Here is a 14,382-nt window from a genome sequence, read left to right as displayed (position 1 = left end):
GCTTCACCGAATATTTTAAAGGGAATGAATAGTGTTTTATTTAATTGTTTTACTGAAATATTTCTGAACAATTTTCACATTCATAAATGGAATTAGCCTATACTAATATAAAGCCCAACTTCATTGTTTTGTGGAATGTAAGGCTGTCCATAGACAGCATAGAGACTGTTGGATAAAGCTTTGTGAGTTTGTGAACTTTACTATTAAGTATTTATTTGAATATTGAATACGTATTTATTTTGAATATATATATTTGAATAAAATTATTTGAATTTTATTTTATATACACCTTTATTCTGATTTTTAAATCACTGTTGTATATTTATTTTTGTATACAATTGTATGATGTTCAATATTTGAAGCTGTAGGCTATATATAAAGTTAATGCACTGTTAATGTTTATTAAAAAAAAAACATTTCCAGGTGACGCAGCAATTACGCGATGACGTAAAAACTGAATCTGTTTTGAACCGATTCCATGCAACGATTTGTTTGAAAGAGCCGATTCACAGAATGAATCTGACTTCCCCTCACTATCTTGCTGTAACGCTCATAACGCTCCTCCCAATGCGTGACGGTATTGGTGTCATGTGCGGATTTGGTCCTCTGGGCCACCGTAGTAGCGGCTGTCACAACCGGAAGTTTACGTTGATGAGTATTGCTGGGTGACAGCCTGAACAGGACAACCGCATTATTATTATTATTTTTAATGATTTTATTATACGTGCAGGCATTTAATCGCATTGTATTAATGTAACACTTTGAGCATGGCCGCGGAGTTTTTAGTGATGTTGTATGAGTATTCTCCTCTCTTTTACATTACTGTTATATCAGTATGTTTCATCATCACTGTGGCTGCCGTGTTGGGCTGGTAAGTCAATGTTGATAAGGATAAATGAGCATTTTAGGCCAGTGTTAAAGTGGTGAACTATGTGTGATGTTGATTTCTCTCAGTCTGAATTGTGCATCTCCAGTGAGTTAGTTCCTCTTTCAAAGCAGAAGTTGCACTCTCAATCTTTGTCTCACTAACTTTAGTATCTCCTGTCAAGGTTTGGATTTGATGTTCCCGTCATTTTACGCAGTTCGGATGAGACTGAATCTTTAATTCCTGTGCCTGAGAGGAAGATGGTGCAGGTGACCAATCCCTTCGCTTTGGAGATGGACTCTCCGGCTGGGACAGTAACTGGTGAGAATCAACTCACCCAATGTTGAAGCCATTTTAAATGAGTCAAGCGTAGTCCATAAGTGTGTGTGTGTGTGTGTGTTGTGTCAGAGGGTGTGAGCTTGCGGCCGTATTGTCTTGAAGACTGTGTCCTCAGCTGTTTCTGGGGCTGTGGGGTCCCGGCGCTCCAGGCGGCCCTTCAGAGTCACCAGCGTGGGCTCCGGCTCGACACACCGGAGCGGTTTCAAGAGGCTCTGCAGTTAAGCTATCTTCACCACCAAAGCTTCAAGTATCCTTTTAATTTAACTCTTATAGTAGTAATAGCTCTGTAATAACATTCCACATCGTCCTTCCACCAGATCCATATGTAATTGAGGTAAGCTGTGCCACTTTTTACTTGAGCTGTACAGAAAATATCTAAATCTATTTCAGGATGTGTGTGCCATCTACTAAAAATTAACAAATTGCATCAAAGACATAAAAATGACTTTTAGAGACAGAACTTGCCTCACATTAAGGGTAGACTTATGTCATCATGATCAACAATGCACATAACTGCATATAAATTAGTTAGCCTAAATCTGTATCATCATCATGATGATTTACTTAATGATTAGCTCAATTATTTCCGTAGCAACATTATGGACTTGTTAAATATCACTGTAGAAATATATGCCTGTATCATGAAACATATGTTGCCTTAGTAAAAAATATTGTCTTTTAAGTGGATTCATCAATGTTCCACTTAAAGGGATCGTTCGCCCAAAAATGAATATTCTGTCATCATTTACTCACCCTAATGTTGCTCCAAACATGTATAAATGAACACAAGAGAAGATATTTTGAAGAATGTTAGTAACTATGTTAGTGTCTTCCATAGTATTTTGACCTACTGTGGAAGTCAATGGGTGCCGTCAACTGTTTGATTACCAACATTCTTCTAAGTATCTTATTTTGTGTTCAGCAGAGGTTTAGAACAACATGAGGGTGAGTAAATGAAGACAAAATTGTAATTTTGGGGTGCACTATCCCTTTAAGTGGAACATTGAGTGATGATATTTCAAAGTGATTTCCATCATTTTCACAGACAATAATTATATTCTATTTACCTGCTTTAAAAAACGTTCCAGTAAACACTGTTATGGATTAGAAGTGAAAAGGGATGTACAGTGATTATTCATGGAAAATATCAGGATAGCATACCACAAATGTGCAGTGTATGTTGTATTTTTTCATACTGATTCAGCGAATATAAATTAATGGTCAGGAGGAAAATAATCCATTGACTGAAAAGTGTTACCGTGTCACATTACGATACCAAGCTTAACGCTATTCTCCTGACGTCTGAAAATAGAACATGAAGGAAATTGTACTGCTCATTGAGTCAAACTGACGGATAATTATTTGTAGAGCAGCAGTATGATTTGAAATGTGAATGAAGTGTTTTAGAATTTGTAGTAAGACCCTGTCCCAAATGGCACGCTTCCACAGAAGACCACAAGTGTTTAGGGTGCCATTTGGGACAGGGCCTAATGATGCATCTGTATAGTGTGCCTTCCTGAAGAAGAGTCACATGACGTGACAAACAGATCTTACACCACTCCCACTTTTTAAATTCATAGATGGACCACAATGGCACGTTTTGTCCTTAACATAATACAAGTATACAGAAAGAAGAAAAAGTCGAATACTTCACCCAGATGCCACCAGATCTCGGAGTAACAGATTTTGGGTTGCTCCCCCGGGACCGATACCCCTTGGTAGCTGTGCTGACACTGGCCAATACGGAAACCAGGGACGACTACAATATCGTAAGCAGCTGAGAGTCTTTCATTATCAGATTTGTTTGATGGGAACAGGTGAAGTCTGTTAATAGCCTGTTGTTTTCTAGGTGGCCAATGTGACAGTCCTCCATGTTCCTGATGTCAAATACAGACTCTCTGCCAGAATCTTGTTCCAGTATCTTCTCACGGCGCATGGAAACTTTTACGATCTGAAGGTATCAAAATGAGGTCTCTTCTGCTCACCAAGGCTACATTTATTTGATATAATAATAATAATAATATTGTTAAATATTTTACCAATTTAAAATAACTGTTTTCTATTTTAATATATTTTAAAATGTAATTTATCCCTCAGATCAGAGCTGAATTTTCAGCATCATTACTCCAGTCTTCAGTGTCACATGATCCTTCAGAAATCATTCTAAAATGCAGATTTGATGCTCAAAAAACATTATTATTATCAATTTTTTTCAGGATTCTTTGATGAATAGAAAGTTTAAAAGAAAAGCTTTTTTTTTTAAATAGAATCTTTTGATCACAGGAATAAATTACATTTTACAATATATTCACATATAAAACAGCTATTTTAAATTGTAATAATATTTCACAATATTACTGTTGTTATTGTTTTTTGTATTTTTAATCAAATAAATGCAGCCTTGGTGAACAGAAGAGACTTCTTTTAAAAACATTAAAAATCTTACCGATCCAAAATTTTTGACTAGTAGTTTATGTACAACATTTTATCTCTTTTTTTTTTTTACTGTTCTTGGTGCAGTCATGTTTTGTATGCTCATTTTGATCACATTTAACCTTCATCACCTAGCGTCCCTGAAGCAAAATGGCACAGTGCCGTTAATTAAGTTAGCGAGCGTTAATTTTGTCTCGTGTGGTTAAAACTTTTTCCTTTCTTCACAGCCTCTCTTCATGTCAGCAGACAACAGCAACTTGTCTGGATCCACAGAGCCTTCGACTAGCACTCAAGATGCGGAGCCGCAACCTGAAACGCCATGTGCAAAGGGGGAGGAGTCTGATTCAGAGGGGGAGTGGCCTGATACTCAAGGCAAGGACTGTGTGGTGTGTCAAAATGCACCGACAAACAGAGTGCTTCTGCCATGCCGACATGCGTGCGTGTGTGACGGCTGCGTGTGCCGCTTCCAGCACTGTCCGATCTGCAGAGCTTTTGTCCTTGAATCCTTTGCGCTGTTAAACCGACCAGGTCATGATATTGAAGAGGAGGACTAAACCCATTTAAAGTCAGTATTAAAGGCAAGCCTTTGCTGGAAAGGCTAAACCTGAAAAGGAAACATTGTAGCATCTTCAAGGTTAAGAGATGCAGGCAGCTGACCTTTAACCCCACATATGGACACTTCTAGAATTATTTCAATTTTAGGCTTTTGAAGTTGGATGTGCTTGTAAAATGTGTTTAATATAGAGATTTTAAGTTGAATAGGATATTTATTTATTTTTCCAATATATTGGTTGAACTAACAAATACATGATTCAGAATGACTCATTGTGGAGTTTTTCTTATGGAGATTGAGGTACAGCGATACTGTGGAAAAACCATGGGAGTATATTTTATTATTTCTTTCTTTTATCATTGACTTTAATGATGTTGAAGGAAGCAGGCCAGGCACACATTTTATATAACTGATCACACAGAATTATAAAGAGCCGTATCATTTTTCAGGTCTACATACTCGGCCAACAGGTAAAGATTTGTATTAAATTGGGGTTAAACAATGCAATAACTGAACAACTGAAGTCACTTGATGGTAGCAATGGAAATGTTTTCAAATGTTGACACAAAATCTATTGCAGTAACTTTAACAAAAAAAAAAAAAGTGTTGTGTCCATGGACAGTATTGATATCCCGCTAACCCCTCACGTTTATACTTTGCACAAAAAAATGTGGTTTTATACAGGTTTGTAGTCCAGTTTGGACTCCAGCTTCTTGGAGTCTGCCACCTTCCTCACAGCTTTCATGAAATCCTCCTGAGTCACATAATCATGGTCGGCACGAATGGCAAACATACCTGTGGGACAAAACGGAGGAGGAGGTCATACACTGGAGAGACTCAATCAAAAGTTCACCTCTCCACTAACAGCTGTTAAACAAAAGTTAACAAGCAACATAAAATTCAAAATGGTTTAATTTTTTTTGGTCCACATTTCTATGGACAAAAGAATCTGAGGGCACAGACTGAGCTGCTGCTGCAGAAGTGCATGACCCAAGTTGTCATAAACAAGATTGCTTCAAACTCGCAAGCATTTAACACAGCTTGCCCTATCAGGTGCTCTAGCGTTTTACACATTTTCCCCAGCGCATAACTTGCATTAAACAGTTTCTCAGTGAATGCTAGAAAGTCAAGAAAGCTAATGTTAAAGGTGCTGTATGTAACTTTTTCACTCGCAGATATTTAGGGAACATGCTAATTTTACATACTCGTTTATCTGAAAAACACTTCTACAGCCAGTTATTTTACTTTGAAATGTGCGTTTCCAGGCTGGAATGTTTGTTATTATTTTGGTCTGTGATGCTGCACGTTGCCAATTTGACAATTTTCATTGTCCGTTGTGCTCGTTCCTGTTGTGTGTGCTCAAACTGGCAACTCGAGTGAGCGACGTCGAGTCTGTGGAGCAGATGGAGGGAGAAACAACGATCTCCGATATTTTCAATTTGACTGCCGATTTCGACCACTAGTTGTCATTCTTATACTGCACCTTTAAACTTCACAGACTTCAGGCATTTAGTTGGTGCTTTTGTTTTTCTTTATTACGGTGGGCTTTAGAATGTAACGTTTATATTTTAACCTATTTCACCCATAAATTACAGTCAACATAGATACATACAACCCTTTTGTATAGCCTTCGATTTAGACATTAGGGATTTTCACACTTATAATGGATAATATGTAATAAATAGTTAACCCTGGGTCATTCTATAACCGGGTAAACAGAATCCTGGGTTATCTTGCTTCACATTGCTCATGATTTACCCAGAGTTAACAAATAATTCTGAGTTTTCATCAGATGACGTTTCACACTGTACATATTTGCGTCGTCACTGATTGGACAACGGCCACACGCAAATTGTTTTCATAAAGGCTCTAGCATTTGGCATCCTTGAATTATATATTGCAGACTGTCCTGTAAAAGTTTATCCAGAATAGACTTTTCTGACTATCAAAGGTAATAATTAAACTCTCTCCTCTTCAATCTAGTACTCACATCTTCGATCACCATTTGACTTTTTTTTTTTTGGGTACTGACCCTGGGTTTCATAACCCCGGGTAAAAGCGATGCAAACCCGCTATTAAATTAAAACGGTTAAAAGTGGGGTTTAGAATGACGATAACCCTGGGTTAAGCACAGTGAAAAGCCCTATTGTTTGGAGGGCAACATTGGGCCCAAAAAAAAAAGATATATATGGAGGCATTTATACGACAATAAAAAAAAGAAAACTTGTGCATTTTGGCCATTTATTTACACAACAACGGCGTTTAAACGGGTTTCAAAGTACAAGTTTTTGAATATGATACCATTATCGTCTCCATGTAAACTACAAAAATAATTGTTCATTGCAGCTCTAATTATATTAGCATGGTGCACTTTTTTTTTTTTTTTTAAATCACCAGATCTTTCCTGTTCCCAAATATGACTGGATTTTGTCTCCTCCTTATTTTGTATATACATGCTAGAGCATGGCAAATACAGTTCATTTTTCTTTAAAACAAAATCTTTGATTTGCACTTTTCAATGTGATGTTTCCTACCAGCTTCAGTGCACACATTCCTCAGATCTGCTCCATTGAAACCGTCTGAAAGCTTGACAATGGCTTCATAATCTGAAGACAAAAGGAAATGTGATGAGAGAGGAAAAGTAAATACTCCCAAAGAAAAAGTGTCACAGCTGTAAAAAAAAAAGACACCGGAAAGTCATGGAGGCACACCTATATCTCCATGCTTGGTGATGGGCCCAGAGTGGATCTTCAGAATGTCCAGTCGAGCCTGTTCATTGGGCAACTCAATGTCTGTACGGTGGGGAAAGAAAAGTTACAAGTTTCCAAGTACAATCACTGAATGTGTAAAGAGGGAGGATACTGAAACACAAACGTACGGATCTTTCTGTCCAGTCGGCCAGGACGCAGTAGCGCAGGGTCTAAAGTGTCCGGCCGGTTAGTGGCCATGATCATCTTGACTCTATGCAGAGTATCAAATCCATCCATCTGATTCAACAGCTGATATAGAGACAAAAACATTTAATCATGTGATTAACATGGTTTTTGTCATGCACATTTTGATATGCAGGAACAGCGTATATACAGGAATCATGGAGTTTAATTTAATACCTTTAAGACCTTTTTTAAGACCCCTTGCATACATTTTAAGACTTCATCGCCACTTCAAGTTTTAACCGTTACATTGGCGACACCTTACATTTACTATAATATTGATTGTAAGTTAGCACAACTAAACCGTCTTAGTTTGAGATAACTCCTTATCAATGCAACATAATTCAGAAGGGTGGGAATGAAGCACAAGATAATTCACTGAGTGACTAACCCAATGCAAGGTTTATTAGAAAGAGAAACCAGACACCAGATTAGACCAATACACAAAACAACTGAAAAAAAACTTAAGGAAGTGGGAAAATAAACCTTGAATTCACACAGTATATTAAAAAAATGTATTTGTAACATCAACTCTTATAACTGTCTGCAAACCACAGCTCTTTTGTGGTACACTTCTCATGACAAACACCTGAGTGGTCAGACAGGTTACCTGTGATTACGGAGTGTTTCATTTGATGCACCAGATCAAGTCCTTCAAACACAGAGTGTCAGTACTAGGGATGTGCACGAATATTACACCTGTAATTATTATTCGAAAAATAAAATACGATTTGAATTTTACTACGTTGCTTTGCTGGCCGTAAATGCTGTGAATCCATGATAAATCCAAGCACTAGCTCGCAGTTATAATTAGATGCACTGGGTGGCGCTGTGGAGCGTGTTGATCGTATTTGATCACATGATGTCGTCGTCTGCCTCGTGAAGTTTGGAATTACTTGGATGAAAATTATCTTACTAAATGATATTACAAAATGGAATTACTTTTAAATTAATTAATGATACTGAGTTATCATAATATCACCACCACAATGAGAAATCACATGAAATCCAAACACCAGTCGAATGAGATGACAGCTGTCCATCACTGCATCACGACAGGTAAGAGCAGCTGGACCCCGAGTGAGCCGAGATGATAACTTATCAGATAATAAAATTATTTTGAGACATACGCTTCCTTTAAGTTTCGTTAAGGGAGACAGGTTTAAGAACAGAAAACGTAAAGTGCTGTTAGAAACTTCGCTCAGCACACCGTTATCTTTGTGTCTCTGCAACGTCTGTCAGCGCAGCGCGTTTTCTCACTCCTCGAGCATGTGTGTATTAGTTTTGTCTTAACATGAACGTGAAACAATATAAACACGATAACCATTTGCTGACTTGAGTGTATACGTACGTTCTGTACGATAAGTGGTTTAACAACGATGTTCAACCAAGTGTAAAGGCACATGAGCGCGATCACGCAGTCAGTCAGTCAGTCAGCGCGGTAACAGATGACGTCACATTTTAGCGGGATTCCATTAATAAACTACACAGAATCCCACTCTTCACTGACGCAATGATTAAATTCAGGCAAACTTTAGCATACAACCTCTTTGGACAAATATACATAATGAAAAGATGATACACAATTTAATACCTTGGAAAATGGCATTTAAGACTTTTTACAAATTTTTAAGGGCCTTAATTTTCTCTAAATTGATTTATCAACTTTTAATACTTTTTAAGACCCCGCGGACACCCTGAGGAAGGTCTTCAATTAAATTAGCCATTAATAGACAAGATAAAAGTTCATTAAAAAAAGAAAAATTCCAATTGACAAATTTTGATACCTCCATAAGTGTCCTTTGGATCTCTCTATCTGCAGACGTTCCTTCAGAAAACCGACGTCCACCTTCACAAACAAAGCGTGTTAATATATATTCAGAACAACTGCACAATTCCCATGGCTTGAATACGATGTGGAGAAGAGCATTACCAATAGCATCGATCTCGTCCATGAAGATAATGCAGGGCTGATGGTCTCTGGCATAGTTGAACATCTCTCTGATGAGTCTGGCGCTCTCACCAATGTACTTGTCAACAATGGAGCTGGACACGACCTGATAAACAACATGTTTTATTCAACACTATGACCTCAACCATAACAGTTGACTTGTGCCAAGTTAAACTCCAACTAAATAGTTAATTTACTGCATCTAAACTAACATACCTTCAGGAAGTTGCAGTCCAGCTGACTGGCCACAGCTCTGGCAAGAAGGGTCTTTCCAGTGCCTTTAAAAAATTCAAATAAATAAAATATTTTTGTGAAAACACCACATTGGTTTCATATTTGCACATCACAATAACTAACTCAATAACAAGTAAGTGTCCACCAAACCATAACAGGGTGACTGACCTGGAGGTCCGTACAGGAGGCAGCCCTTGGGAGGGATGATGCCCACTCTCTGGAACAGCTCAGGATTGGTCAGAGGAAGCTCAATTACCTACAACAGAGAACCCATTATTAAAACTGTTCAACAAGTTCAGTATAGTCCAAAGCTGCATTTACGCTGTAATGCACAGATCCAGCCTTTAAACACTGTTTTACATTCAGGCAAACGAGTGTTTAAACTCAGGTCAGATGACAGCAAAAAGATAGAATATAAATGCTTAGTTCAAATTAGGGCTGTGAAAAGATTAATCGCGATTAATCGCATCCAAAATAAAAGTTTGTGTTTACATAATAAATGTGTGTGTACTGTGTATAATTATTTTGTATATATAAATACACACACTTGCATGTACATATTTAAGAAAAAAAATTTGTTTATATATACAAATATTTATATTTATATATGATATAAATTATATGTTAATATATACATGCAAATATTTCTTAAATAAATACATGCATGTGTGTGTATTTATATATACAAAATAATTATACACAGTACACACACATTTATTATGTAAACACAAACTTTTATTTTGGATGCGATTAATCGCGATTAATCTTTTCACAGCCCTAGTTCAAATGTTTGGTTTTGTTTTTAAAGAAATTATTACTTTTGTCCAGCAACAATCAAAATTGCCAGTGAAAACTTTAGTAAAAAGAAATCTAATTCAAATAATTGTTTTTTTGAACTCTATTATTCATTATTTACTATGTATAACATAATATGATATAAAAATATATTTTTTGTGATGTCAATTGAAACATCACAACTGTTAAGATAATAATAATGTTTCTCGAGCAGCAAATCAGCGTATAATATTATTTGAATGATTTCTGAAGGACAATGTGACACTGAAGACTAGAATAATGATGCTGAAAATTCAGCTTTGCCATCAAAGGAATAAATTAAATTGAAAGAAATATTAAAATAGAAACAGTTATTTTAAAATGTACTAATAATTCACAATACCACTGTTTTTACTGATCAAATAAATGCAGCCTTGGTGAACATTTCATCAGATGACATTGATATATTGATATACAGATACAGTGTCTTTCTGACCTCTCTCAGCTCACGGATCTGCTCTGACAATCCACCGATCTCAGAGTAAGAAACGCTGCCAGGATCTTCATGGGACATGTTGTACACTAGAGGATCCACCTCCCGAGGCAAATACCTTTATAAAAAAAATAAAAAAAAAATGAAAAGTATTTAGAAAACCAGGTTCTGGTAAAACGTACCAGCTGAATATTAAATATACTATTTTATATATGCACAAATGAAACTAGACTGGCAGCTAAGAGCACAAGCAGAGAGACTGAACCTCTTACCTCATGATAGTGAGAGTAGTCATGTCCAGAGCCACTCTAGTGCCTGGTTTAAGCTTGCTTTTATCCAGCTAAAACAACAACATGACCAGATAACATAAAGGACATGAGTTTTGACCATTTAAATATCATCTTTCCTAAGACATATTATTGGGAGATATAGATTGAAAACTATGCAAGTAGTCTGCTATACTGTTATAAGAGCTCATTGATTTACAAGTTATCATAATTTCAACTTTCTTTTTGGCTATATAAATGTTATCAACTGCAGTAAATTGCATATTTTTGGGACAGGAGTTTTTTCCTCCTTGAGTGTAAACTTCATAAAGAGAACAGGAATGTGAAGTCAGCCACGCAATGCAGTCTGGGACTTTAAGACACAGACAAGAAGAGACAAGAGGCATAGTGGAGGTAGATGTTCAAATGTATACTATACAGTTAAAACATTATAATGGTGAACGCTTACTGTCTTATGAACTGCCATAGCATAGTAGTTCATTGGCTTTATAATTTGTACTTATATATTTACTATGTATTACAGATTCATTAGAGAATGCCATGTGATTAAAGAGATTAGAGAAATTAATTTGGTCTTGTGTGTGGCAGCCATATGATTTCTGTATGAAATGTGATGAATATGGGCAGTGTCTTGGCCGCACGACTGAGTGCTCGAATGTACGTAAGAGATTCAAATATTAGTCAGTTTATTTTGCATTTAAAAAGTATTAACATAAGTACAGCTGTTTTTCTATGGCGATTTGTAAGTTGTCCTCATTGTATGCTCCTGAATGGTTCCTAAAATATGACATCCACTACCCAGAATGCAATGCAATGCACAATGACATAGACATAAATGTACATGTGTGCATGTCCATATATATATACACACACACACACACACACAAACACACCAAGGTTCAATTCTGTTTCATTTAAATAAATAAAAATAAAAAATTGATTCATTAATGTCAATACAATCACCTGTCTGCGACATCCAACAACATAGCGTGGGCCATTGGTTGCTTTTACAATAACTGCAAAAAAAAGAAGAAATTAAGGAATATTAGACTGACTATCAACTAACAGTTACACCAGAATAAAGCTGTTCTGCACTTACATTTCTCCTCGGTCAGTTGTTTCAGCACCTCACCAACAATCTACAAAGACAATGAACTGATCAGGCCATCAGAAAAGCAGATCTCCGGCTCATTTCATGTTGGTATAATAAAACACTGCAGCAGATTTAGCTTCGACCTTACCTGTCCCACACTCTGTAAAGCTTTCAGATCATTCTCAGACTTCTCATACTGTTTAGTGAGTTCCTTCAGCTGCTCTCTCACTGAAACGGGCCAATGAAGCGACATAAAGTGTTTATTTACATGTAAAACATGTGATCAAAGTTTCATCTTCTTCATGTATCAGAGATGCTAAACGTCCATTGGTGAGTGTTTCCTCAAGGAGAATAACTGAGTGAGAAATTACTATTTTTCATTGTACAGGTTATTAAATATAGAAAGAACGCTTAAAAACATGCTGTGTACATTCATTTAATAACGTGAATGGTATCTGTCGGTAATCTTAGCTGTTACCATTAGCAGCTAATTCATTTCAGCACTGCATGACAAAGCGACTTACAGCACAGACTGTCGAATTAAAACAAACAACAACCGTAGACGGTGTCAAACTGGTAAATAACAGTCGGGCGTGGACAGAAAGACATCTTACTCACACTCTTTCAGGCGCCCGTCAATCTCTTTATGCTCGAGTAATTTTTTTCTGTAGTCTTGTAAACCTTTCTCCCTGGTATCCGCCATGTTCACTGCCGCTCCGCTCTGTCGCTTCTTCTTCGTGCTGTTTAAAATCAGCGGTTGGCAAAAGCATGTGACGCGCATTACCGCCCCCTACTGGAGGAACAGAGCGCTCGCGCACGGACAAACACAAACAAACACGTTTGTTTTGTAAGATCATTGGCGTCTATTATCGGCGTCTGTTGGTGTTGGTTGGGATTTGTTTTCACTCGACTGGCCATGTTCTCGTTTGTCAGTGTCTGTTGAGGACAGTGTGAACATGGTAGTTATTTTTCATAAAATTCTAAATCCAACAGCCAACTTGTTTGTTGACTGTGCGGTGTGAATTATAACCTTTAACCCTTTTATGCATAGAGGTCACTACAGTGGACAGCTTTTCAAAAAGCATTTTCTTGCAGTTGCATGGGTTTTGATGGCATAGTTGCACATCAACATCTACAGTGAACCCTGGTGCATCATCCTATAAATTGTCATCAAGTTGCAAGCCATTGTGTGTAGCCATTTTTCCCCTTCAAACCAAGATGGCCAATGGCAGGTCAGAAATGCCAAGTTGCTCCAGAATATCCACCCATTCCTTCTAGGATACTCTTGCAGGTAAAAAATAATCAAGCAATATATGAGTCTGAGTCATATCACAGTAAAATTTTCCAAGTAGGCCTATTGATTTTAGATTGGGACCAAATTCTGATTAATCATCTGTCTACTATAGTGGACCTCATGCATCATTTCAGCTACAATTCATATTATTACTGTGACTGTTGTTTTTGAAAATATAATCTGCAGTAACTTTGTTTGACTGTAAATAAACGTATTTGTTATTAGAATGTAATTTGCATTGACATCAAAAAAGTAATCTGATTACATAATGTTTGAGACTTGTAATGCATTACTTTACTCATTACATCAAAAAAGTAATCTGATTATGTATAATGCACATTACTTTTATTGCATTACTTTACTCGTAACATCAAAAGTAATCTGATTACGTAATGCATGTTGCTTGTAGTGCATTACTTCACTCATTAGATCAAAAAGTAATCTGATTTCAAAATGCACATTACTTGTAATGCATTACTTTACTCGTTAGTTCAAAAAGTAATCTGATTACAAAATGCACATTAATTGTAATGAATTACTTGTTGAATCAAAAAGTAATCTGATTATGTAATGCGTGTTACTCGTAATACATTACTCAAACATAAAAAATATGATTACGTAATGCACGTTACTTTTAACGCATTACTTTTCTCTTAACATCAAAAAAGTAATCTGATTGTGTTATGCATGTTACTTGTAATGTGTTTACCCCCAACACTGTTAATTTCAGATGAGAATGAAAACACCTGATCCCTAGGTTTTCTAGCTATGTTAGAAATGTGTCCATCTTGAACATAATCAGAATTGTAAATCTCCATACTCTGGTACACTGGAGGGAGCATCTGAGTTGGGTTTCCACAGATGTACCTTGACAGGCTGTAGAGATCTCTGATGGAATCTCGTCCTCATGTTCTGATATCAAAGATACGCGAAGTTCAACTTGCCTTTGCAATATTTCGCATTTATATTTTTTTGTAGCCTATATATGTTATAGTTTACACATGATTTAAATCATTTTATTGATTGGTTTGTTAAATACACACAATATTGCTGTGTTACTACTGTATTATGTTTAATACAGTATCTCTTCACTTTAACCCATAAACGCATGCTGTCCACTCAAGATGAAAATA

At 36.6% G+C, this 14,382-nt stretch overlaps 2 protein-coding genes across 2 annotated transcripts; one reads left to right on the top strand and one right to left on the bottom strand.

Moving 5' to 3' along the window:
• The first annotated feature begins 579 nt into the window (after positions 1–579).
• On the top strand, positions 580–4,458 carry cgrrf1 (cell growth regulator with ring finger domain 1). Its single transcript, XM_084433139.1, has 6 exons — positions 580–871; positions 1,050–1,186; positions 1,274–1,451; positions 2,826–2,973; positions 3,054–3,161; positions 3,865–4,458. The coding sequence occupies exons 1-6, from the start codon at positions 768–770 to the stop codon at positions 4,189–4,191; spliced, it is 1,002 nt and encodes a 333-aa protein (XP_084289265.1). The 5' UTR covers positions 580–767; the 3' UTR covers positions 4,192–4,458.
• Positions 4,459–4,510: 52 nt separating this feature from the next.
• Positions 4,511–12,773, bottom strand: psmc6 (proteasome 26S subunit, ATPase 6). The gene is made up of 14 exons (XM_084433138.1): positions 12,574–12,773; positions 12,104–12,183; positions 11,962–12,001; positions 11,826–11,878; positions 10,848–10,915; positions 10,579–10,693; positions 9,477–9,564; positions 9,291–9,352; positions 9,057–9,180; positions 8,911–8,972; positions 7,069–7,189; positions 6,902–6,982; positions 6,725–6,796; positions 4,511–4,985 (listed from the first exon to the last, which is right to left on the bottom strand). Exons 1-14 carry the CDS (start codon positions 12,734–12,736, stop codon positions 4,867–4,869), a joined length of 1,248 nt encoding a protein of 415 aa, XP_084289264.1. The 5' UTR covers positions 12,737–12,773; the 3' UTR covers positions 4,511–4,866.
• Positions 12,774–14,382: the final 1,609 nt, after the last annotated feature.

This window comes from Rutilus rutilus (assembly GCF_951802725.1).
Source record: "Rutilus rutilus genome assembly, chromosome: 15".
NCBI classification, from domain to species: Eukaryota; Metazoa; Chordata; class Actinopteri; order Cypriniformes; family Leuciscidae; genus Rutilus; species Rutilus rutilus.
This window is presented reverse-complemented; position numbering and strand designations above follow the sequence as displayed.

Bases quoted from the DNA above. Each gene is read 5' to 3' on its own strand.
- cgrrf1 (XM_084433139.1), top strand. From the start codon at position 768: ATGGCCGCGGAGTTTTTAGTGATGTTGTATGAGTATTCTCCTCTCTTT. The intron at 1,187-1,273 runs GTGAGAATCAAC...GTGTTGTGTCAG, and splicing joins TCCGGCTGGGACAGTAACTG to AGGGTGTGAGCTTGCGGCCG. The intron at 1,452-2,825 runs GTATCCTTTTAA...ACATAATACAAG, and splicing joins CTTCACCACCAAAGCTTCAA to TATACAGAAAGAAGAAAAAG.
- psmc6 (XM_084433138.1), bottom strand. From the start codon at position 12,736: ATGCGCGTCACATGCTTTTGCCAACCGCTGATTTTAAACAGCACGAAG. The intron at 9,181-9,290 runs GTATGTTAGTTT...GTTGTTTATCAG, and splicing joins TGGACTGCAACTTCCTGAAG to GTCGTGTCCAGCTCCATTGT. The intron at 4,986-6,724 runs GTAGGAAACATC...TTTGTCCCACAG, and splicing joins GAATGTGTGCACTGAAGCTG to GTATGTTTGCCATTCGTGCC.